Consider the following 25124-nt stretch of genomic DNA (forward strand, 5'->3'; position numbering starts at 1 on the left):
CGAACTTTGGAATGGATGACGTCATGACCAATTACACTGCAGAGCTCCTGATGCCCTGGCCGAAAAATCAACGGACGCTTCATTGCCTCGGGTGGATCTCTGAGTGGGTTGGTGCTCTCCTCGCCACGGATTTCGTGACGAGCGACTGTAGGACGAAGGCTGTTTTTGACAGAGTGATGTGCGTGGAAATACTTCGGTGCCGGTGAGTGTCTCCCCACTTTGTTAGAATGCATTTCTTTAAGGCCTAGTTATCTTTACTTTGTGCATGCTTTCTTTTGTTGAACTGCCTAGCAGCCATGTGAGTGCTCGCGCTGTGTCTGTGTGTTTTTCCTCGTGCGACAGAATCTGTTTGAGCAGTGCTATTCTTGCCCTCACCAGCCCAGGCCTGTCGTCACCCACTTAAGCCTAGCCTTCCAAATTCGTTGAGTCTTCTCTGTGTATGCTTTACCTTGTTGACTCGCCCAGGCCTTGAGCAATACTAATACCCGCAATTTGAAGTGGTTTAGTGCGTTTACGGTGACAGTATTCATTATTAGCAGTAGATGTTTAGAAGTGTACGGGCGCCGTTAGCAGTGTGTGGCCATGGCGAATATCTTGTGTGTGTGCCTGTTTTCGCGCGTATTTTTCCCTCGTTAGCTCTTTTTTTTTCTGCATTTCATGGAAGTAGCCACGATGACAGCGGTGCTGCCCCCTGACGTGGTGCTTTTCAACCTACCTGGTGTGACGCTTTGCACCCCGTAATCGCAGATTGCAAAATTGGGGGTGGAAGGGGGTGACAGAGAATGAAGGTATCTTACTCGTTAATTTGTATTATTTAATAAACTACTAACGTATCTGGCAATCGCACTACAGCATGCACTGCAACTCAACAAGTCAACTTTACACTTGCTGCAAACGGCCCCCATCTTGCTTCGCAATGCCAATTGGTGTAACCGACTGAGAGCGTGGTCGTCTGAGCGAAGTCACGCGTCCTACAACTAATGCGCATGCGCGACACTCGGATCGGATGTTTCATTCGGACTAAAATGTCGATACTTTCCCTAATGACACCGGAAACTGCAGATCAAGTAAACAACAAAATGTTTGATAGGAAGAGATGACTCTTCTGTAATGTTATGTGCTTTGAAGTTCCGAACATGCTTCGCTTCGTTGTACCCCAGGAGCAGTTTGGAAGCTGCTGAGTGATATATAGTAGTGCAATCCCTATGAAGGTTTGTGAGGGATGTTGATGACAATACAAGGGATGTTTTGGGATGTGTATGGGCAAGTTTGCGCTTGTCCCATCCTACAGTTGGCAATACGATATTTTTGGGACTGCCCGAATCCTTACAGGACTGGCGTCCCTTACAAGACAGGCACGGCACCTGTCCTTTGTTTTTAGAACGCGGCAGTGTTTCTTTTTTAAAGTGATGCAACGTGGACCATTTAAAAGGTCGACAAAATAAATAAAAAAAACGACATAAGTATTATTACCGTTAGTAGTGGATATTATACCGTATTATGCTTTATTATTACCCAGATTCATCGTTTGCGTTATCAGAAAAAATGTCGCGCTCTATGGGCAATGTGTGCTTGCGAATATAGGCAGCCAATATCGATCCAATATTGGAGTGCTCCGTGGGCAACAGTTTGTTTTCACTAACCAACGCAAGGTAAGGTGTACAAGTGCAGCGCCCAATTGTGGCGCCACTCCACTGAAGGTTGGGACGAATATTTTTGATAAGCTAGTTATTTATATATTTTTTCCTTGAGGACCACGCGGGCCGCATAGCAGTCTCAAACGTGTCGCATGCGACCCACGGATAGCCACTACGAAGCCCCTGATCCAGATCAAGTACGTTGCGTAGGACGTTAAGTTGCATAGTTGAAAATGTAAGGATTTATTTCCTTTGCAACATAAACGAAAAAGATGAGAGAAAAGAAAGACAACGTTTTTATCTGAATGTGCCTCACGTTACGTACGTAAACCAGACAAATTGTGAATGCTAGACTCACACGCCCTGACCAAAAACTATAACATTGCAGAGAATGTCTACGTACAAGGCAAGGCTCACGTTGCCACACGTTAACGAAGCATGATGTCGATTGGTCGGGGTAGCACCTGCGCTTGCAGGTAAGCATGGCTCCCTGGAACTGTAAAACACACAAAAAATGTGTCACGAACAATCCGGCATTGTATGGTACTTGCACTCCATACACGATAGCACGGAGTCAGAATCGCAACCAATTTATGCCATTGCAGTTTTCCGCATCGAACATCTTATCCCCACTATATGTTGTTCCTGCATGTGATGTAGGAGTGACAAAAACTTATTTTACAGCGACATCTGGTAATTGCAAACCAATATTCCGAGACTCAATGAATCAGACGGCATAGACTATTAGCAGTCTGACGGTTGGCAGGCTATGGGCCCGACAGGACAGTGCGTGTTCCCACAATGACCACTGTAAGAATGTCGGCTAGTTTTGGGTTCATTTATTATGACTGCGAAATCCCAATGCAAGAAAGCACGAGAGGACAAGACTACGACAGGAAAGGACGTCGTTCCCAAGTTGTCTTTTGCAGTCCTATGCTTTACTGTTATTTTGCATTTCTGGTCGTTTAAGGTATTTCACACATCTGATGTCCGATTGGGGTCTACTAATCTACTATGAAGCGTCATCTGTTGGACCGCCAAGCCTCGCTGACGGAGCATTGGGTTATCTTGTGGGGTCACTAAACCCACCTGATAGACTGTTAGGTACACTTTGTCGGACCGCGAGGGGCCCTGTCGTCAGCCAGACCTTCTTGCGGGTCGTTAAGCCCAGCTGGCGGAGTGTGGGCCGTCAAGTTGGCTTGATGGTTCATCAAAATATTCTGATGGACCATTAAAATTCCTAATCGATTTTTCGATAGGATCGGACGGATAGCAACATCGCTTTTAACGTCGATGCCGGGTCTAAGAATGCTCCCTATGTTATCATTACATGAAGCATGCACTAGTAATGTGGAACCGTAGATGTGCACTCCTATACGAAACACAGCGCACTAGTATTCACAATATTTTGTCCCATTGTGGAGTCAAAAAAAAAAAAAAACACAAGGGTCTCTCTCATGGCAGAATGTACACGTGGAGTAATACTTACCCTGATATAGGGGTAGCCCGGGCACGCCGCCGGATTGTTACAAAGTGCTCCTCCTCTGCATGCTGCCGTTGCTGCAAGGAGCGTTTCACTTGGTAAATATTGAAGCGAACGGTAGCCGTTTATATGTGAGACCGCTTTGTAAGGGTTTGACACTCCCAACGTCAAGTGGAGACTTTCGCACTCCGAGTTTCGTACAGCGAACACGCTGTTGACGCCCCTTCACGTGGCCTCTTCCCTCCTATCCAAGAAAAGTGAAGGGAAAGAACGCAGCACGTGCGGCGGCAACATAGCGCGGTGAGTAGAAAACGCCGAAAGAGGAAAATGGCAGCACAGCGAGCTTGATCCACCGTCCTGGTTGTTGGGCGCCATCGCGCCACCACCACCCTATCGGAAGAAACGCTTATCGCGAGTCGCGATTCATGGGGACGTGACGGCACCTGCAGTGTTATCAGCTCATCCGAAGCACGCCTTTAAAACGAAGAAGCCGGAGGATGCGAGAGAGTCAGGAGGCAGCAGCGGACCAGTCGGTGCGATCCTTTTTGATGTAAGGAAATAAACCTCATTTCTCCTCGTTCATTACTGTGTTCCCGTTCTTCGGGGTTTCGGCGGGTCGGACACGGAACCACCCCGTGTTTATGGGCCGCAGTTCCCACAAGGTACTGTTTAATAACTCCCCCAGGAACACAATACGCGGAGCGCCCGAGAAGGATAAAGAATACAACTACTTAAAGGGACAGTCGCATCTGAGGCTACGGAACTGTCACCATCATGTTCACCATCCTCCGACAACCTATGTTGCCAATTTTCTCTCCCGATAAGTGCCTGGTATTTTGTAAATATATTTTATATATGACGTGACGGACGAATCAGAGGGCAGTAGTCCCACGAGCTGTTCCGTCGACTATTGTGTCCGAGACACTTCGTGACGTACGTCCATATTTCAAGTGTTTTGCTGTGACGCTTTCTCCCAACGGAGATTGAATCATGACGACGAGTACAGGAAAGTGATGTTATGTCACTGGTTGCACGAATTTGTCCGTGGCCAAGCCGGAACTCACCGGGCGAGGGACATTGAAACAAAACGAAAATGGGAGGCGGAAATCACAGCAGGTATCCTACAGTGGAGAAAGGGCGTCGTGTTCCGCATATCTGTTCCTCACATTCCGTTGAAGAAGCTTATCTGGAGAGGGACATTATGCAAGTTCGCCTCGGGTCCGTTCCAAAACGAAGGCAGCTAAGGCTTACACTGTTAAAACAGAATTTTGCCACATAGCACGCTCCTAATGATCATCCGAATCATATCATTCCCAATTATATCTCTCTGTGCACCGATTTGATCAAAATGGGAGCAGGAGCCTATCTGAGACACATTATGCATGTCCGGGATAGGCGCCTCCCGGCTTGTTTTGCACAAATCAGGACAGAGAAAGATATCATTCGGAATGACAGTTGGCTAGGAGCGTGCTATGTGGTGAAGTTCTGTTTTAACAGCGTACGTCTACGTTGTTCCCGGAACAAGTGGAAATCCATGACGTGCCTAGACGAGGTAAGCGTTTCAGTCCGCTTCGACTGGTAGCAACAAAAGTAGGTATAGTGGTATCGTGTGCAGCAGCACGTCGTGGTTCTCTTCTAATAGAATTATCGAAAAGCCAAACCAAAACCAAAGCGAGACTGAATAGATGTCGCCTGCTCTCTCGGTGGCCCTTGTAACGCTCTTCAGTTTGTCTTTGTAGGCATGTTCAGAACATGTTACAAGGTACAGGATTTCGTCTCCATCGCTCTTTGCTGGCGCCTATTGAAGATGAACAGCCCCTCACATAGGCGCCTGTAAAGTTTCTGCTTCGACTGCTTCTTTCGAATAACGCCCAGGAGCGTAAATATCCACCATATCACGTATATCATTTTCTCAATATAAAATACCGTGTTTCTATAACAGTGCCAGTCAAAGCAGCATGACGGAGCCTGCTTCAAGTGATGAGTTCAACATCATCTCTCTAGCATTGGTAGCGTGTGAGTATAGTTGTCTGCTACCAGAGTATTAGCATTAGTAAACTCTCTAGTATAAGTAGTAATAGTGTATTCTGCAATATGTGTGGCAATAAATATTTTCCCTAATGAGGCAATGAAGATGTCTCAGGGCTCACACGATATTGAAACTGTTGGGACTTGTGCAGCCAACTGATACGGGTAATATTATACTCTTGCATCGTAGAAGCAGGAGGAGTACGCCGTCCATAAAAGTGGTACTAGCGCACGTTCCGTCTCACAGCACGTGACACCAACAACATTACTAGAAAATGCTATGAACACGACATGATTATATATAGCTGAGTCACATTCCAGTTCAAACATCCCAGTGGTGTTGCGCGACTAACGTCGATTTCCGATTAAAAAATATACGATGTTGGGACATGCGTAAAAATGCGCCAAAAATAATATATATATATATATATATGAGTATATATATGAGTGTATGAGTGTATGTATGAGTATATGAGTATATGAGTATATATATATATATATACTCATGGAACGATGCGACAGCACCAGAGGACACGTGTTTCGCCGTGTTTGCGGCTCGTCGGCCCTGGGTAGCTGCGCATCGTTCGGGATTGGCAAACCAGGGGTCACTCAGCGAGCGATATACACCTGGGAGGGTGACTGAGCACTCCTCAATGCCACAGTGCAAGCCAGTGAATTATAAAGAGAGGAAAAAAGCCATTAAAATATTATTAAAAAATATTATTTTTATTATTTATTTTTATTTATTTTTTTATTTTATTATTATTATTTTTTATATCATTTTTCTTATTTTTAATGGCTTTTTTCCTCTCTTTATATATATATATATATATATATATATTTTCCCAACGCAGTGTAGAACGGCCGTACAGTCTTAAAAAAAGCGCATACTTTAACTCCTTTTTCCTGCCACTTATAACTCCCTTTCGGAGAGTACAATTATTCTCAAAAAAGGAAGTCTCCTCGCTCCCTTTAGGGTGTGGGATTACGCTTTAACTCCCTACTTGAGAGTATACTATTACTCTCTGACAGGGAGTAAGGGAGTAACGTTACTCTCTTGAGGGAGTAAAGGAGACTCTTTTTTTAGGATAATTGTACTCTACGAAAGGGAGTTATAAGTGGCAGGAAAAAGGAGTTAAAGTATACGCTTTTTTTAAGAGTGTATAGGGCGGGATGGAATGTCGGCTCCAGGCCAAAAACCAAGGTGCGCTTTGTCGCTTGTAGAGAGGGAACGCTGATATATGTAAGCAGAAAAAATCGAATTAGGTCGTTTTGAGGAAGGATAATTTCATCTCTCAAAGCTTCCGTACCTCAAGCGATCAGCGTATTAAAACACACTGGACAAGCAAAGTCAGCGCACATTGGGATTTTTTTTTTTAATTTCTTTCTTTTCTTTTTTTTTTTTTTTTTGTTCACGGCGGTTGGGGCTCAAATCAGATCAGCCGACTATCTTTTTCTGCGGTAGTGAAGTTCCAATACATTTCTCATGAAGAAAATATTTTAGGCGATGTGACAAATGGTTTATTTTCTAAAAAAATCGAAGTTGGCCTTTTGAGCAAGTAGCGGCAAATCCGGCGCGCAAAAAAAGGGCATTGGTGGACGAGTGAAGGAGCCGAATTTTACGCCGAGGTACGCATCATTATCCCGGCTACCAATACTCAAAGTATCTCTACGACCTTCTTTTTTTTTTTTCGTTTATCGCGTGGGGCGAATTTGTAAAGTTGCCATAGCACGAGAAACATGAAATAGGTGCGGAGCATTGCTTTCGCGACAGGCAGCGGGGTCACGGGTCTTTCTTTTGTTTCTTTTTCTTTTATTTACTGTCGAAAAGAATGAGAGCACCAAACCAAGTTTTCACTTGTAACGGGCAACATTTGTAGATCACTAGCCCCGTAGCATTGCACGCGGCAATGGTTTGCGCCAAGGAAATCCGTTTATGGTTCCAAGCGTAAGCGGCTTTGATCTTTTTCGTGATGATCGCGTGGCGTCAGCTCTGTCCTTCTGATAATTGCACCCTAATGCACCGCAATAACAATGGAAGTTGTCACACGATGTTACACGCAACGTCAGCCTATAGTGTTCTGGTGGCATGTTGCACATGCCGCAGGGTAGGACTGTGGATAATTTCAACCACACGGGGTTCTTTTGACGTGCGTCGGACATCAACTACACACGGTACTGGAAGCAATGTTTACCTCCCCCACATCGCTACCGTCCTCAACCGGTATCGAAGCCGCGATCTTGATCTCAGCAAGCCCTTTTAGAACTCCGTAAAGAAGCGCGAGATAAAGGAAGAACGCTCTGGAGATACTTTCACTATCAGTAGCCGGGATAACGATGAGTACTTCGGTGCAAAATCCGAACCCGTAACTCGTCCTCCAATGCCCCCCTCCCTCTTTTCTTTTCTTTTTTTTTTGCCCGCCGAATTTGCCGATATTTGCTCAAGAGGCCAACTTGGCATCTTTTTTTAGCAAAATAAACCATTTGTCACATGACCTAACGTATTTTTCTGTGCAATGTATTTGTACTTTACTATATAGAAAAATATATAGAAAAACTATATACCTATATAGAAAAATACTCGTCTAATTTTAGCCAACCGTCGTTAAAGGTCACCTCCGGGGAAAAATTCACTGTCACAGATCACAACAAAAACGAGCAGGTAAAAAGGTTGGTGCATACTGGGTGCACCTCTAAAATAGTTTGGCGAAACGGAGAGATCAAATTTTTGGTTTGCCGTCCGATCGTCCACTCATATCAGTGACGTCACAACAGACTTTCGCTTTTCTTTGGTTGCTGACTTACTCGCGGTTCGCAATCATCAGCCTGAAAGCGAAATCGAGAGTCGCCCGCACCACGAGCACCGTTCTCTTCGTCTAAATTTGATCATCATCGTTTTCCTTGATGAGCGTAAGCAGCCACGATGTTACACGCAACGTCAGCCTATAGTGTTGTGGCGGCATGTTGCACATGCCGCAGGGTGGGACTGCGGATAATTTCAACCACACGGGGTTCTTTTGACGAGCTGTACGCACTGTACACTGTACACACTGTACAACATGGACGCCATTCGACGACATAGACATCTCATTTTCATGCGGCGGTCGCTTGCTAGGCAAATGGTATTTCGTGATCGTCGAAACCCTTTCGGAGATATACAACGACGACGAGATGTATGAACGCTTTCGCTTCCACCGCCGCGGTGTTTCTGTGATTGTGGACTTGGTGCACGATGAAATGGAACGGAAAACAAAACGTAGCTGCGCGGTACCAGTGGAGCTGCAAGTCCTCGTTGCGCTGAAATTCCCCGCAAGTGGAAGTTCCATCATAACGTGTGGAGACACCGTACGTGCGCACGTGTCCACTGCGAGCCAGATTGTTCGTACCTTTGTGCTGGCGTTACCTCGCCACTTCCACAAGTACGCGCGGTAAGTGCACAGACTTAATTAAACGAACGGGATATGCGGGAAACGCGCTTTTTGGTGCATTGATTGTTACTGTATTGCAGGCCATGGGCATTAACCACATGCGGCTTGCCGCACTCGCCAACCACATTTCTATCCCATTGATTCTACTAATGATTTTGTTTTCCGAGTTCTATTAGATTCTGACAGTGTCCCGCTCTTCTTTCCTGAACTACATATGACATACGACAACATATGACTGTAAATGCACAAAGAGCCCCTTGTTACTGCGGCAACAATACTTCGCGCAGGTTCCCAACTGGTGACGAAGCAGGCTCTGCGGAGGAAACGTTCCTATGAAAAGGGGGTTTTCCTGGAACTGTGGGTGCTGTCGATAGCACTCACATTCGTATTGAAGCTCCTGAACAACATGAGGAAAACCACATCAACCGAAAAGGCTTTCATTCTGTGAATGTTCAAGTGGTAGTGAATGCCAATTAGTACATTACAAATGTTGTGGCTAAGTGGCCAGTCAGCGTTCATGACTCTGGAATCCTTCGAAGCAGCAGCATCGGAGAACGCTTTGAAACTGACCACATTCGAGGCATGCAGCTCATGCGACAGTGGGTACCCGTGCAGGCCGTGGCTTATGACACCCTTTCTGAGACCAAATGGGCATGCCCAGGAGATGTACACTGAGACACACAAAACGCCATGGTCAGTTTTGGAACGGGAAGCAATCTGCATCAGTTTGGTAACCACATTTAAGGATTATGCTATGTCCCTCTTTCAGAACAATTGGTCAGCTGAAAAGAAGGTTTGCTTGCCTCCATGGAGCACTTCGAATGGCACCAGAACGCTGCTGTGGCATTGTTGTTGCCTGCTGCATCATCCACAATCTGGCAAAGCAGCTGGGAATTCCTGAACTGAGTCAGAGCTTCGGGATGACGCTGATGAACAAGAGCCACAACGAGCACCACAAGACGGGGTGCACGTACGGAGCTTGATTGTCAGCGACATTTTACGTGAGGTAGGGAGCAAGTAAAATTCATGCCTAGATGTAGGACTGTCACAGAAGCCCCAAAATACACACATTCCTCCTTATGCGTGCAGCATTTATGCACTAGACAATTGGTACCCAGAAAACTGATACAATCGATATTTTATGCAAACATGTGATTGACATGCTCAGAGATGTATGTTCATCAACTTCCACATAAACAAACAAACGTATTGTGTCACAGGAATAATGTGCATATACTAAACATTTTGCAAGGATGTTTACTGACATGCTTACATGTACTTGCTAAAAAATATTTGCTCTTTCTTCTGTTTTTCTAACTGTCCTCTAAGAAATTCAGTCATGTAAAAAAAAAGGGTTCTGTGCCTGGAGCATTGTCTCTACTCTACTCTCTGTTCATAAAACATCTTTCTTTCTGGCAATGCTTCCATTTCCAGCTGCAGTTTTTGTTTTTCCAATTTCAGGACCTCATCATATAACTGTGCAGAAGGTCTTCAAGATATGTGATGGGTAATGCCACCCCCATATGTGATTTGTAGCATTACGTGCTACATTTCGTGTCATCTTGACTGATTTTCCAAATAAAGCTGAATACTATTGTACACAATGCCGTATCGTAACTTAGAGAAGTTCCTCTGGAATCTCTGCGCTATCAATCCCTTCAGCAATCCCAATTAAGCCTGCCGACTCTGCCCCTATGACGTCAAGGACAGAGGACATGACAGGCGGTATGTATACAACCTGGCCCTCTTCGCGTAAAAAGAAAAATCATGTTGCCAATCGCTCTTTCAAATAACTCTGCTACCTCAAAAATGGATTAGTTGTGCTCAACTCTCCCACTCGTCCACTAACTTTTCGTGAACGCATCCCCATGAAGGCATTTTTTTTCCTTCTTCTTCTTTTTTTTTTCATATCCACCTCCCTCAGATCAAAAGCGGGGAATTGTGACTCGGTGTTTATATGAAAACAATTCAACTCACGCGGTTTTAAGACTACTATAACCTCGACATAACGGCACATGAATTCAAGGTAAGGGTACTTCGTCATGGGTACTTCGTCGTGGGTACTTACCTGTCTTGTTCATGTTTTTTTTTTCGAATTTCGGAGTACTGCTTCCGCCCATTCGCGTGCATCCGTTGTCCCATCTCTTCTTGACGCCCTGCAGTCATCTGTGGTGGTGGGGAAACCTACTGTTCAAAACTAGCGCGACTTCTTCCCACGCTTTGCGGTTCGTTTGGGTTGTCACGTATTTCGAAAACGTTTTGTTTATGATATGTTTGCGCAGCTCGACCTCCTGCACCAGTTGTAGCGTTTCCTCTTCAGTCCAATTCGGTGCCTTGAGCTTTTTTGCTTCAGCGGTTGCTGGTAAATGCATGCTAAATACCTGGCAAATACACCAGCCTTTCTAGTTCACCATACCTGTACTGCCACGAGCGCTGTTACCTCCGGTCACCTGACTAGTTCCCGTAGGCGTTCTGTCTCAGCCTCTGCCTGTGAAGTCGTCTGTCAGGCATGGTTGTCCGCTTTCACCCTTACTGTTCGCTCTCTATATTGAACCACTGTGCAGAGCTATTCTGGGGGACCCACATGTCCGCGGCTTCAGGAGACACGAGTCTGAGGTCAAGGTTCTTGCCTACGCCGATGATGTCACTCTTTTTTGCTCAACAGTAGGTAGTGTTCATCGTGCTATTTGTCACGTACGGCGGTTCTGCGAAGCTAGCGGTGCGTGTGTTAGCTGGCCTAAATGCAGTGGATCGTGGCTAGGTAGGTGGGACAAGACGCCCAGCCTCATGGCAAACCTGTCCTGGTCCAACCAGCCCCCAAAATACCTAGGGAACGAGCTGCGCTGTTCTCGAGCATCTGGTCCTTTCTGGACGTCCTTCCTTGCCTGATTCAGACACCTCGTAGCTCCTTGGAAGCCTCTGAATTTCTCCATTTTGGCCGGTCCTACGTTGCAAACACGTTTTTTTGCGTCGCGGGTAAGCTACTAAGTGCAAGTGCTTGCGTGCGCTAAAATCGCATTCAGAGGTGCCTGTGCACCTTTATATGCAATTCCGCGTATGAGCCGATGCGTCGTGGCAACCTTTTTAGGCCGATCAAACTGGGTGGCCTAGGTGTGTCGTGCCTGTCCGGCAACTTGTTTGGCGTTTTTGTTTTGTACGCGAGCAACTGAATTCCTTCCTACAGCATTGTATCGTTACGATCCTTCGTGACGAAGTCCCTGAAGTCTTTGTGTCCACGGTTTATGACACACCAATGTCTGTCTGGGGCTTCTACAAGGAGGGTAGCCGCCTCTTTCCGTTTTCTGTTAGCTCGTTTTTCGAGAGAATATCTGTGCAAGACCACTCGGAAGGGGTTGTATCACGCCATCTTGGACTCCCTTTTTCCGCCACCAATGTATCGCACGATGTTTGAACCCCAGCCCGGGGGTGACATCCTTTTACGTGTGAGCCGCATGCCTATTAGCGCAAAAGTGAAAACATTCTTCTTCCCTCTTCACACAGAGACGTTGCCGCTACGTGCATGGCTTCGTGACAGGGGCTTCTGGGATCCCTGGAACAATTTCAACTGCCGTCTCTGCCCTGAGGAGGAAACAATAGAACATGCTTTTCTCGGCTGTAGGGGTGCCATCTTCTTCTGGGATGTCTTCCAGCGCACATTCAAGGAAGATATTTTCTTGTCTCCTCGTTCAATTCGCTATCTTCCTGTGCGGAGTGGTAACGCACTGCCGTGGAATATTTTAATCCTATTGGGATTATATGCGTTGTGGGTCGCACGTAGGATATATGACGCCAATGAACCGCTTGTAGGATCGTGGCCAATATTTCGGCGAATGCTGTTTTCACTGGGAGATTTTTTAATCTGCACGTCTTGTGAGGAGACATCGCAGAAGTGGCTGCACGTGATTGACCTCCTTCGGGAGGGACCCGTTGACTACTGAGACATTTTTGTGTTCTTTTTCCCTTTGTATTGCACCATCCCTCCCGCCCTTTTGGGTTGTGCTGTATGTTAGATGCCTGTTCGCGGAGTGTCACTGGCAACTATGGTGCTGTAATGTAGATAGTGCAAGGTATATTTAAACAGGTAGCGCAACTCCCATAGGCCTCTGTGTCTTCAGACTGACGCCATGATTGAGAGGGTCAGCGCCATCCATCCGTTGCGCGGACTACTACCATTGTAAATAAATGACGTCAGAGATGACGTCACTAGTATGAATAATAAGTAGTGCATAATTAGCCATGCACGTTTACATTGGCCCACTTCGCTTGCTTTGTATTCCCTTTTCAGCGCCCAGTCAACAATACCAGACGAGAACACAGAAAAATAAAGCATATCAGGTTTAATGAATCATATCAATTCCAAATACATACGGTTATCACAGATTTTGACAACTTCAAACAGAAAGGCATCGTGATGACCATACAGAAATTAGGAAGGCTCACATAAGGCCCATTTCTCACCTAGAGCTATACGTACACCGAGTGATTAGACATTTGGATTTATTCAATGAGTGGCCGTTATAGGTCCATTGGAAAAAAAAAACGACATCGTTGGTGCACAGTTGGTTCCTGCTAACACTCACACTATCATGGCCACTCGTCCCATGACGAAATCTTTTTTTTTTTTCGTGGGCCCAGCAACAGGGGATGCATTGTATTCACCTGTTTACACGTGTTAATCTTGGTCTTCGGTACGGAGATGTGAACGTCGATTCCTGTTTAACCCAAAGAGTGTACGAACTCCGTATTACAATGCACGGACACACGGTACGGATACAGAGACGCACGGATAAACACCCCCAACTGTGACACATGCGCAAAGGAGCAGGATACGGAAATGTACTCGAGTGGTAGATGATCTCGTATATGTGCACGAGCGGGGCAACAGAAAGCTTTTTCTACGTTGAAATTATGAATAACCTATTAGCACACACACAAGCGACGCCCATGTTGCAAAGTTTTTCTGTTTACAACAATACCTCTACTGTCAACACCCAGGATCGCTCGCGCCTCTTGCTGGTGGCTTTGCCGATGGGTCTGATTTGGTATTTTCGCTAGTTTTCGCTACCAGTTTAGATGTAAATTGGATAGTGTACATATCTATTGTTCTACACCGCATCTTGTATATACCATTGACACATTAAAATCAGTCTGATTGAAAAAAAAAGTTCCCGTAGCTCAGTGGTTAGCGTGCTCGCCATGTCACGTTGAGACTGGGAGGTACCTGGGTTCGAATCCCTGTGTCGTCTGTGCTGCCTGGGGTTTTTCCTGGGTTTCCTCAGACATATGTCGGCGCAGTTCCCTTGGAAGTCGGCCCAGGACGCACATTCCCCCAGGGCGTCAGTCGTGACGTTGCCCATCTTCGTGACTCCGACAACGGCGAGCCCTTTCACCAGCACCACCTTCGGTAACTTGGGGTTACCTTCGGTAATCCTTCATTTCATTCAGTCTCTCTCTTAATTACACATGCATTCATTACCTTTAAACTCAACCTTCTTGCTTATTTACCTTCCAATTACTCTTACTTCCTGCTGTTACTTACCTTCGACTACGTCAATTTCGAATCATCTACCTCCATTTACATTTACCCTCTTATATTCTCTTTACGCAACCACTTATACTTGTGTCTCGGAGAGGCTTTACATCTCGTACACGGATACACACACACACACACACACATACATAGAGCTACTTTCCATTTGGACACTTTCCTAATGCTAACGCATTAATATGTTCGGGGAAGAAATACTACCCCGCTCCCACGTTACGAAAGCCGAAAACGACGAAGTTACACGTCGGCAACACACCCGTGGAGTTGTTCTGCCAACGGTCCACCCTCTTCCAACCACGTGATACTTTGGTGTGACGTGGCACGATAGGTGGTCTGGTTCACACATCCGCAAGTTTATCCACATATCAAATTCCATTTCAGGCAAGCAATGATATTTAACGCTCCCATGGTATACCTTCCCCTTTGTTTTATTTTTGCACCAAACATACCTCCCGCATCATATCAGGAACGAGGTATGGCGGACAATCGACTCGGAAAATGTTTTCTTCTGGGTAACACCCATACTTCACCTTGCATAACAAGGGGCTTATTCAGATAAATCTCAAGTTATTTTTTGTTTATTCTTTTTTTTTGCGTTCGTCACACACACACACAAAAAAAAAACACACACACAAAAACGGACGCGTGAATAGTTACAGTCGTGTGCATGAGTACCTGCCGCATACAGGTCGAGACAAAACTTTACTGAACTGGGGAGCTGTGCATTTTCTCCTCGGTGGTGCACCCTAGCGGCGGCCGGAGGCAAACGAGTTTACTCGCTCAGGCGGGAGACGACTGCGCCGGTAACGACACCAATCCAGTCCTCCTCAGGTACCCGCGGACGCGGCTATAGAGTATGCACTCCTGCACCCACACACCATGTTGGAAGCCCATTGGCCGAGACTGTGCCCGCGCTCCGATTGGTCGAGAATGTTTTGAAATTGCATTTTGTACGCGCGCATGTGCGTGCAGCGTCTCGGCCCTTTCAGCTGTTTCAGCATAGTTTCGAAATAGCACGGCCGGCATGTCGTCCTTCCGTGCTCAGTGGTGTCAATCATGGAGGAAGGAAACACAGGAGCGGCTGTTTCGAACAGATTTCCGTGGGACCACTCTGGCGGTCGCTCCTGTCAAATCCGCCATTACTTCCTGTCCAACCCGTGATCATCTCTAAAGTTCCGGTTTGGCAACGCTTTGTTGCTCGCGTTGCTTTCCGTGCGTTTGTGCATTTCCAACGTCATTTATTCTTAAAATTTGAGCACTATTGCAGAAAGAATATTATGTTAACGTGTTCTTAACAGGGCTGCGTCTGTCGTTCAACAGAAAGCAGCTCTGTCACGGGAATAACGTTTAATTCGTAAGTACCCACTTGATCGGTTGTTTCGTACCTCTGTCTGTGAGAGAGTCATTATGAATCCTTCATTTGCAAGCTGGCGCTGTGCTTCAGCTGCAGATTCCTCTGATTCCCTTCATTGTTGTACAAGTTTGGTTACTGGCATGCTTCTTATAACACTCAACAAACGCAACAAACTCAAAACGTGGCCACGTCATCACACGAACGTCGCTGCCACGAATGATGTTTTTAGTCCTGCGTGCTTGTCCTCCAGTCCGTGACTGGTCTTTTAGTAGCAGTGTAAACCAAGAGCAAACCTCCGAACACATACAAATAAAACTGGACGCGCGGCGTTTATCACGATGCAGATATCTGAGCTTCAAGACAATCACGACTCACGTCCTCTGCACTGTCAGTTGGCCTGCGCATGCTCTTGGGGTCACGTGAGCGGTCCCATGGTAGACAGGAGCATCCCAGAATGCAATGCGAGGGCAATGGCACGCCCGTCCCAATGGCAAGAAGTTGGAAGGTCCGCTCTTGTGTTTCCTTCTCTATGGTGTCAATCGACAGAACAGTTTGCAGGAATATGTTCGCGGGCTTATTCGTCCGTCATTGTGGGTCTACACGTGTTGTGCTGCTTATGGACAGAACTATTATCTCGCGAACAATCCATCAACTGCGGTACTGGAATGCTTCATGAGTTGGAGCGTGAAGAACAAGTTCGGGCACCGTTGGGTTTCATGGTCTGTCAACAAAGACAGGACCACACCAGGGCTTTTCGCTTCGCTATAATGGATGCACCGTAAACAGCGAAGGAAGATGCTCATCATGAAATGGTACGCATTCATGAGACTGGCTGGGTATTAGGGGTTGAAGAGTGTGTTCGGTCTGCTTCGTCTTCGAACTTTGTCCCAGTGTGTCATCAACGCAATGGGCATTGTACGCACAGTGCATCCATGTATCAGATCTTTGAATCAGTGGCTGAATGGATTGAATCAGTGTAGCAAATAAATCTTTATTTTACCTAACATTGCTTTCGTTAGGTTGCATACCGAATAACGGTGGCAGGCCTGAAATCCAGTAGAAGCCGATGGTAGCCAGGACCGACCGAAAGGCCAGCCAGACATTGAGGCTCCTGATTGGCCGGCTGGTTGTGCATAATATCCGCCACGTCGCAATTTCATTGGCCGTGGATTTCGTTGGTCGTTCGTCTTGTTGTTCGTTTCGTCTTGGTCGTTCTGTTTCGTGAATTGTCTCAAACTATGGGAGACGACGACGAAGCCGGATCGTACGGACGTACGATTTTGTTGCTCCCGATTTCTGCGAGTTATTAATATAGTTATTGTCAAGGAACTATTTCGTGCATCCTCTATATTGCAAGCCGACGCTGCGCATTGGACTCGGGCGAGTCCAATCCCCGCTCACCGCGGGGAATGTCTACTCCCCGGCGCACCCCTTGTCTTGAAGTCATGGATTCCTTTACTGAAGAGCCGAACAGCTCCGAACCTTGCTCTCCTGAGAGCAGCCACACTGTGGTCTATATAAAGAGAGGTGCCTCTTCAAGCGACCACTCCACTCTCGATTCGTCCGATGAGGATCAATCTTTCAAAGATGTTGTCAAACGGGCTGGAAAGGCGAGTAAGCGCAACATCGAACGCGTCACCACACTCGAGGGAACCACAGTCATCTTTGCGCCACTGGAGCGGGAATCGAACCTGGCTAAGCTCAATCAAGTGTGCCAGCTTTCACCTACTGACCATAGAAGTCCGCGAGTACCTACCGCGCATAGTTCAGTGCAACAACTGCCTTCGCTACGGTCATGTAGCTGCATGCTGTAGCCGACGGAAAACCTGCCCTAACTGCAGGTCCTCCCACGAGAGCCCGATGTGCCCTGAACCCGACCCTACCTGCATAAACTGCAAAGTGCACCATGTCGCCACTTTAAGGGATTGCCCATCCTTAAATTTTCAAAAACACATTGCCAGGGAACGCTCTCTCTCCAATAGCAGCTACCGAGAGGCAAAGGCTAAACTTCGGCTAACAAAGCGTCGCAATCAACCTAAGGCACTGGGTACACGAAAGTCTCAGGAGAAGCCTTCCCACAAGAGTGTACAACCCGCTCCTAAGAGCCTACAGGCGTCGCAAGAGCAGATAATTTGGACGGAAACCGAGTTTCCCCCACTAGGCCCTGTAGACCGTCCAGAGGAAAGGGATGCCTCTCCGCCACAACCCCATGGAAAGAAGAGCAATCCCCCGCTCCCACTCCACTCTCAGCCAGCCTACCGTAAGGTGTTAGACCGTCCAAAAGGAGCAGATCTGCCCATGGTCATCATCCGGCTTCTCTTTGCTGCACTGAAGGCTATAGTTTCGGCAGTTCGTGAATGTACTGCTCTAGCAGAAATACAATCGTTCCTTGAACTCGAAGCCATGATAGCACCCTTGCTTCTCCCCGGCAGCAGGTGTTAACCACACCTCCTTTCGTACATCGACCGGCGAATAATTATGACCTAACGTAGAAACAAGAGAGCGCAAGAGAGCAGGCCGATCTCAAACTCCTTTTACGGAACATGGACTTTGACGTATTAGCAATACAGGAGAGCCGCACCCAATCATCGTTCAAGATACCACCGTTTGTCTCCTACAGCGCCAAGGGCCACCATGCGGACGGCCTCCCGCGGGCATCGCTATTTGTCAAACGGTTCATTGCTCATATGTATGGTGCCTACTGAAGGCCGGCTTCAAGTCAGTCACCGTCATATCTGTATACCAGTGGGGTCATGCTCCGCCCAACATCGAATCTCTCAAGGCTTTGCGGCTTGCTTGTCCAGGTCCTCCAAATGTGTGCGGAGATTTCAATGCGAGCGACAGTCTCTGGGGTGGTCGACGAACTGCAGACGTGGTAATTCAATTATGAATTACCTCTCCTCCAGCGACTTCGTGGTGCTCAACACCGGCTCTCCTACTTATATGCGTTCGCCGCGCTACGTAAAGGGGCCGTAAACAGGCCACCAAACATTTCTGAAATAATGATACCACATGAAAGAACGCATCTCATAATACCCAAATATACATTTCGTTCGGCTCGTGCCAGCTCATTAAAGCTCAGCTCCGCCGATTTGCGACTGCGACAGAATGGAGCCATGCTTGGGCTGTGCGTTCGTTTCCGCACAGGGAGCATACATGTGAAAAATTTTCACCCATTTGTTTGTAGTTTTTAAGAAAAGATTTTTTTAAATTTCGCTGGCACGGCGGTCCTGTGGTCGGCAAACCCTGACCAATCCCGGCTTCGTCCTGGCTTAGCCGCGCTCGTGGCTTGGCTAACGCCAAATCGTCGATGCGATGGCGGAGATCTATGGGCGAAGGTTAATGTTTTTTGTGTGTTCCGTGATAATTGCTGTCGTTAATAGCCTCAAAGATAGTTTTGCCGGTCTTCTTTAACAAGCCTTACAGGATGGCCTCGTTGTGCAACGACGGCCGTCGTGAGCGGACATTCTGTGCCCGCACTGTGCTTCGTGCTACCAACAAGACCTAACTCCTAACGTGTGACGTACACTTACGCATTCTCAATAGCTTTGGCAGCGCACTATGCGCGGACTTGCTGCGCGTGCAGAAAGCACAACGAGACAACGAATTGAGAACGAGAACGTGCTCGAAGACGAAGTATTCCTTATAAGAAACATGATAAAACGGTGCAGTGGTCCCCGATAGCTCGTGACAGCTATTTCAGCACGATACAGCGGCCATGACGGAGTGTAAACACAAACTGGTTGCCAGGCAGCGCTGGCTAGGTGTGGCTATCCAATCCGCGCAGTTCCAAGTATGACGTCACAAGTGGAACCGCCGCCCGGTAGTTTTTCTCAAATTTCTCACGAAGGAGTATGGAAATTTGGAAAGCAATGTGCGTTTATGAATGAAGTTGGGACCACGGTTCTGAATATCACAACGTCTTCATACTTTCGGAACAGCAGCGGAGCTGCACTTTAACCCGTATAACTGCTTTCAAATATGAGTAACCAGCGAGCCTCTCTCCACAACGCATACGTCACATGGCTACGTAGCGTTTTACCGTCCAATCGGGCGGCCCAGCTGCGCACATGACGTTTCAAATTACCAGCCAATAAACATACTTCGTTATCAGCTGTGAGTCGGAGCGCTCAGTTTGCTTGTGTGAAACGACGTTTTGCGCTCCGTGGTTCCGAAATTCAACGACATGACATCTTCAGCATCTCCGGCTGGCGCAAACGTCAACAGCTGGGCTGCTATCACATGACGCGATTCGAACCCGGGTTCCTCCCAGTCACGACGTGACATGGCCAGCACGCTATCCACTGTACCAGGCGAGCTGGTGACGCGATGCCGCGTGGATCAAATCAAAGTACGGCCGCCCAGTTGTCGGAACCATTCGAAGATGACGAAGATGTTCCATCGCGCACCTGCCTAAGATTCCGGAACTGTAGTCCGGGATATTCATTCGCGCAGGTGGTGTGCTGCGTGCTATTGCCCAGAAAACGTAGTGCGCGTATGATACCTAAATTAAACGCATTTCTTTCTCAGTTTGGTGCTGTAACTGTTTAGATTTTGAATAGAAGAGGATTCACGCTCATCTAGTCCAATTCCACATTTGAAATAAAATCATACGTGGAACACTCAATCGTAATTGGTGGGGAAAGCGCTACGTCAAAATGACGTAAAATTAGAGCGCGGGGCGGAGCTAAAATGCGAAAGAGTACAGTGAATATTTTATCCGTATGCAAGCGCCTTTTGTTTTTGAGCGTTAGTAATTTCAAGGAGTTTTCCCTGACTAAGTTCCAATAATATAACACAAAGAAATGTGCACCTTTTGTACCTGTTTACGGCCCCTTTAAATGCCATCGATTTGACTCCGGTCTCTCCAGACATCACCCTAAAGTGGGAAGCCGAGCCTGACACATGGGGTTCAGATCATTTCCCTATCCTGCTTTCACTTCCAAGTCGCAGTAACTGCCCCAGGAAAAGGAAAACTATCACCAACTGGGTGAAGTTGAGGGAAGGACTGGTCGGCTCGACGGCATATACCTTGCTCGACTGTGTAAAGGTGTCCTTGGCTAATAGCTAAAAAGCAGTATCTTACCTGGCCAGTATGCCTGCCCCTGACCTCCGATACCTCAACCTCCGTGCTGCGCGGCGTCGAGCACAGTGACGAGCTTTGAGAACTGGCCTTCAGGGCGACTGGGTCGCTTACAGGCGTGTCTCTGCTCCCCATAGAAGGTATGGCTTGAAGTTAAGGTGGATTCAATGGAGACAATTCAGCTAGTCCCTTAATGCCCGCCCTGAAGTCCGCCATTCAAGGCTTAAAGCGGCGCAGTGCAGCTGGCCCGGACGGAATCTCTAACCAGGCCCTCAAGAACCTAGGTGATGACCAGCTCGACGCTCTGCTGCAACTATATAACAACGTCTGGACCTCTGGATGCATCCCATCTGATTTGAACATGCTCGAGTAATACCTGTCCTAAAGCCAGGGAGCCCACCGAGCCAACTGCCCTCCTACCGCCCCACTGCTCTAACCTCGTGCGTTGACAAATTATTGGAGCGTATCATTCACAAAAGCATGGCTTGGGTCCTGGAGCGAGGCAATTGCTTCGCCGATCACATTACAGCATTTCGGAAGGGCTGGAGTGCGTCTGACGCAATCGCTGAAGTGGCTACTAGCCTGAAGCAAGCGAGATAATCCAATGAGTTTGCTCTCGCTTCCTCCATTGATGTGAAGAAGGCATACGATTCGGTAACGCACTCGGCATGTTTAGCTGCGCTCGAAGCAGCTCGAGTCATTGGCCGCCTTCTGAGATATCTCTGTGACTTTCTATCTAACACAATGTTTGACGTCTCCGTCTGCGGGTGTATTAGTTCCATGAAGAAGTTTGAGCGAGGAGTTCCGCAAGTCAGTGTTTTTTCACCTATACTATTCAACCTAATCATGGCCGGGGTCCTCCGAAGAATCCGCCCTACACGGTATGCCCTTCATCTCACCATCTACGCGGACGACATCTGCCTCCGCATCGTAGGAACGGACAAGGAGAAAGTTCGTGACACAGCTGATATTGCCTTGAGCGGGCTCAACGCAGCGCTGCTTGCGAGAGGGCTGGAAGCGTCGCCAGAGAAGTCAAAGTGCATGGCCTGCATTCTCCGTGGAAAGTACGTGGGCAAAGGCTTCCCAAGCCTCAGCTTCAATAACACTCCCATCCCAAGATGCGCGTCATGTAAATAACTTGATGTCACCATCGATAGCGCATCGCGCTGGTCTAAGCAAGTGAACGAGACTATCTGCAAGGGGAAGAAAACGCTCCACCTGCTTCGCAGAATCAGCGGAAAATTATGGGGCTCCAATCCGCGGTCATTGCTCACCCTTCACAAAGCCCTCATTTTGTCACACCTTCTCTACTTGGCGCCGTACGTAGACCTTGCGCCTGCACAGTGGCAGGCTCTTGAGCGCCTTCATTGTGCCGGAATAAGAACTGCGCTTGGTCTGCCTACCTTTTCTAGCGTCACCCAAACGCACCTGGAACCTAACGAAAAGCCTGTCAGTGTCCACGCTGAGCTCAAAGGAGACCAGTTTCTGGATAATGTGGCAACATCTATCAACAAGCATTCCCTCTTCATAGACCTCGAACAAAGGACACACACATCCCTAGGACGCCTGGGTTGTGCCACCAGCTCTCTAGCCAACAAGGGGGCTCTTCCTCGGTTCCCAGTTAGTTCACCTGCGCCGCCATGGCGTGAGTTTGCGCCCGCAACAACACTTCACATCCCAGGTTTACGGAAGAAGGGCGAGTCCAGCCCCTGGTGGCCAGTGTGCCGGCTGGGAACCTGATTAGTGACGTCTATCATACGCATACTTTGGTGTTCACGAGTGGCTCCATTGACCACCATTCCGAGAGCGCTACTACTGCGTACTACATTCCGTCAATGAACATGACCTGGCAAGGGAAATCAGTTCGTTACTCTATCTCATCTACGACGGCTGAACTCCTGGCCTTGTTGCACGCAGCTGCTGCGGTTCAAGTCACCGAAATAACTAAGGCCGTTTTGCTTACGGACTCCATAAGTGCCCTCTGCAACGTGATGAACCCCATGTGTGGTAGCATCCTAGCCCGCTCTATAAGGAGGTCGTGTGCCCAGCATAGGCTAACCGGAGGTGAGCTTACTCTCCAATGGATCCCGGCTCATGTCGGCATCAGAGGCAACGAACGAGCGGACCAGCTAGCATCCTCAGCACATCACAGCTGTAGCCCACCCTTACCACTTCCGTCCGACACCGAAGGGCATGGTCGTCAAACAGGTAGTTGAGGTGCGTCATCCTGGCATACAGGACATCATGCAGAATCATCGACCCTCTCTTCCACGAAAGATCTTTCCCGTGTTATGCAGACAATGCTCTATCGGTTACGCACGGGATCTGCGTTTACGAACTCGCAACTGTTCAAGATGGGTTCCAGCGAGGATTCCAGTTGCGGTCACTGTAATCATCCGGAGACTATCGCGCATATCCTGACAGAATGCCGTGCATACCACACTCTGCGGGAAACTCATCTTCCCCACGCCAGGCCTGGCATACTGACGGACGTCCTCTTCCCCGAAGGTTCTTATGTGGAACGACTTTCAAAAACTCGCGGCCTCGTGCGCTTTCTTCAGGAAACGAGCCTTACGGAAAGGCCACTCTAGCGCAGTTCTCATATACAGTGTGCCTCCGTCCCATCAGTATCGATCATCCTGCCTTTGCCCCACTTTGAAATCGTGAACTCGCCTCTCACCCCTTTTTCTTTTGGCTATAGTCGTGATGATGCCCACTTGAGTGCGGCCAACAACGGCAAGCTACCACGCCCTCCCCCCGTCTCAAACTGTGGGTTCTATGGAGAGCCGTTGGAGCCATGTCCAATCCACGAGCTACCAATCCCAACCAGTTCGTGACAAGCTTCGCGAGCATATTTGTGCAACCAGGGCCATCTCCCACACCTGCGGACGAGAGACTGGAACTTGCAGACTTGAACATAGGGTTCAATGGACCAATCCCAGCATGCACCTTGTACTTGTTCATAGCCCCCCCCCCCCCCCCCCTAGAGAAAATCCTAGATCCGCTCATGGCCCTAGCCTCTGATCCGGTCTCTCCACTCTTTCCGGTCAACTCATGTTCTGGTACACACTAGGCGTGATGGATACAAGGATACACACCTGTTCTTTACCCACGTACTTGTTCTTACACGTAGAAGTTAAACGAGCGTGCTGGTTGGATTGCGAGAGTGCTGAGATTTCGAACGATGGCAACGGCACAAATGGACCTTTTTTCCAGTAGGCTACGCTGATGCGTGTGACCTTGAGGGGCCGGAGAGGACTATCTCCGTCTTCACTAGATGTCGCTGTATATGGGGACGACAGAAGAGGGCACCAGTGGGGAGACCTTGTCGGCTCCACACTGGACCTGTTTGGGCCCTTTGTGCTATCTACGTGGACTTGTTTTGACGGGCGCCGAGCATGGTTCGTTTGAGAGCCGCTAGGATACGACGCGTATGTGAAAAAGGTCCATTTATGTAGGCCCGTAAAAATGCAATATGTGACGGAGGAATAAATTTTTCTATCGTTCGACGTGAAGATGACGTTTATAGGCCGCTTGACCGCCCAGATTTTGTGGATTTTCCATAAAGGGGCGTGCCCTTCAAGACCCAGCATAACACGTGGCTGTCGGCGAGGCCAGAGCCGGGGCATTTCCCAGCTGCGTGCCAACTTTCATCTGATTTTAACAAGAAGCCAGCGATAAATGCAGCTCAGCGTGTTGGAATTTATGACGTGGCTCGTCACCACGTGCATAAGAGGGTATATGTAAAGATGACTGCGTCCTTTGTACACGGTGTTTCACGAAAATCCCCAGGAATTTTTGTGCATTTTTTTCTTGCAATATTTCTCGCTGAAGCTCCCGATGCGTAATACAGAGGTCCCGTAAGCGTGCGAAGTAAAATTTAAAAGTTAGGATGTTTATCTAATTATTGGGCGTATGCGAATGAGCTGCTCACTACTCAGTTCATGGCCGATGTACCAAGGATCTTTACCAAAAAGAAATTCCTCCGATGGCGCCACTTGTTCGCGAATTATTCAGCCTGGCGATTTTCGTGAAACACCCGGTATTGTCTGGTATAGGCAACATATTTCGCAAACGACGTGGCCGGCTTAAAGTAAATGACCACGCAATCATTCGAAGAGGAAAAACAGCAATTTTACTTACGGGACCACAGGCACGCGAAGATGAGCAACCCCTCCACGAACGTCGGATTCATTTTTCCTTCTAAGTGTATTATCTGCGCAGTTTAATTTGCAGCGCCGTTTACCTTATGCGTTGCATTGTCAATGAGAACATACCCTTCATCTAGCGTGATTGTTCCATTAATGAGAACCTTTTCAGTAAAGAGGTCAAATCAGGTAATGAAACAATAATCTCATATGTCAAAATACGTGTGACGTGTGACGTGGAAGCATTTGCATACTGAAGTGCAGTCCTTCCCTGTTACTTCATCTAGCGTTACTTCATTGCTCATTAAATTCTTGAACACAATGTGGGTCATCCCTCACGCAAGTCTGTTATTATTTATTAGTGATTTACTTAAGGAGCGGTAACTTCTGGTGGCCCATTTGTTATAATGAGAGG

The 25124-nt window shown here is 47.7% G+C and overlaps 1 protein-coding gene and 1 pseudogene across 3 annotated transcripts in view; one reads left to right on the top strand and one right to left on the bottom strand.

Moving 5' to 3' along the window:
- Positions 1-24795, bottom strand: part of LOC135369289 (uncharacterized) — a 55400-nt gene extending 30605 nt beyond the window's left edge. For all 3 annotated transcript variants that reach the window (XM_064602890.1, XM_064602891.1, XM_064602892.1), the window contains exons 1-3: positions 24705-24795; positions 3127-3197; positions 2041-2133 (exon numbers count right to left, since the gene is read on the bottom strand). In XM_064602890.1, the coding sequence (XP_064458960.1) occupies positions 2041-2133; positions 3127-3197; positions 24705-24756 (216 nt within the window). In that variant the 5' untranslated portion in view covers positions 24757-24795. The remainder of the gene's footprint in view (positions 1-2040; positions 2134-3126; positions 3198-24704) is intronic.
- Positions 8913-9559, top strand: LOC135369089 (putative nuclease HARBI1; annotated as a pseudogene).
- Positions 24796-25124: the final 329 nt, after the last annotated feature.

The sequence above is a fragment of the Ornithodoros turicata genome, chromosome 9 (assembly GCF_037126465.1).
Source record: "Ornithodoros turicata isolate Travis chromosome 9, ASM3712646v1, whole genome shotgun sequence".
Taxonomy (NCBI): domain Eukaryota; kingdom Metazoa; phylum Arthropoda; class Arachnida; order Ixodida; family Argasidae; genus Ornithodoros; species Ornithodoros turicata.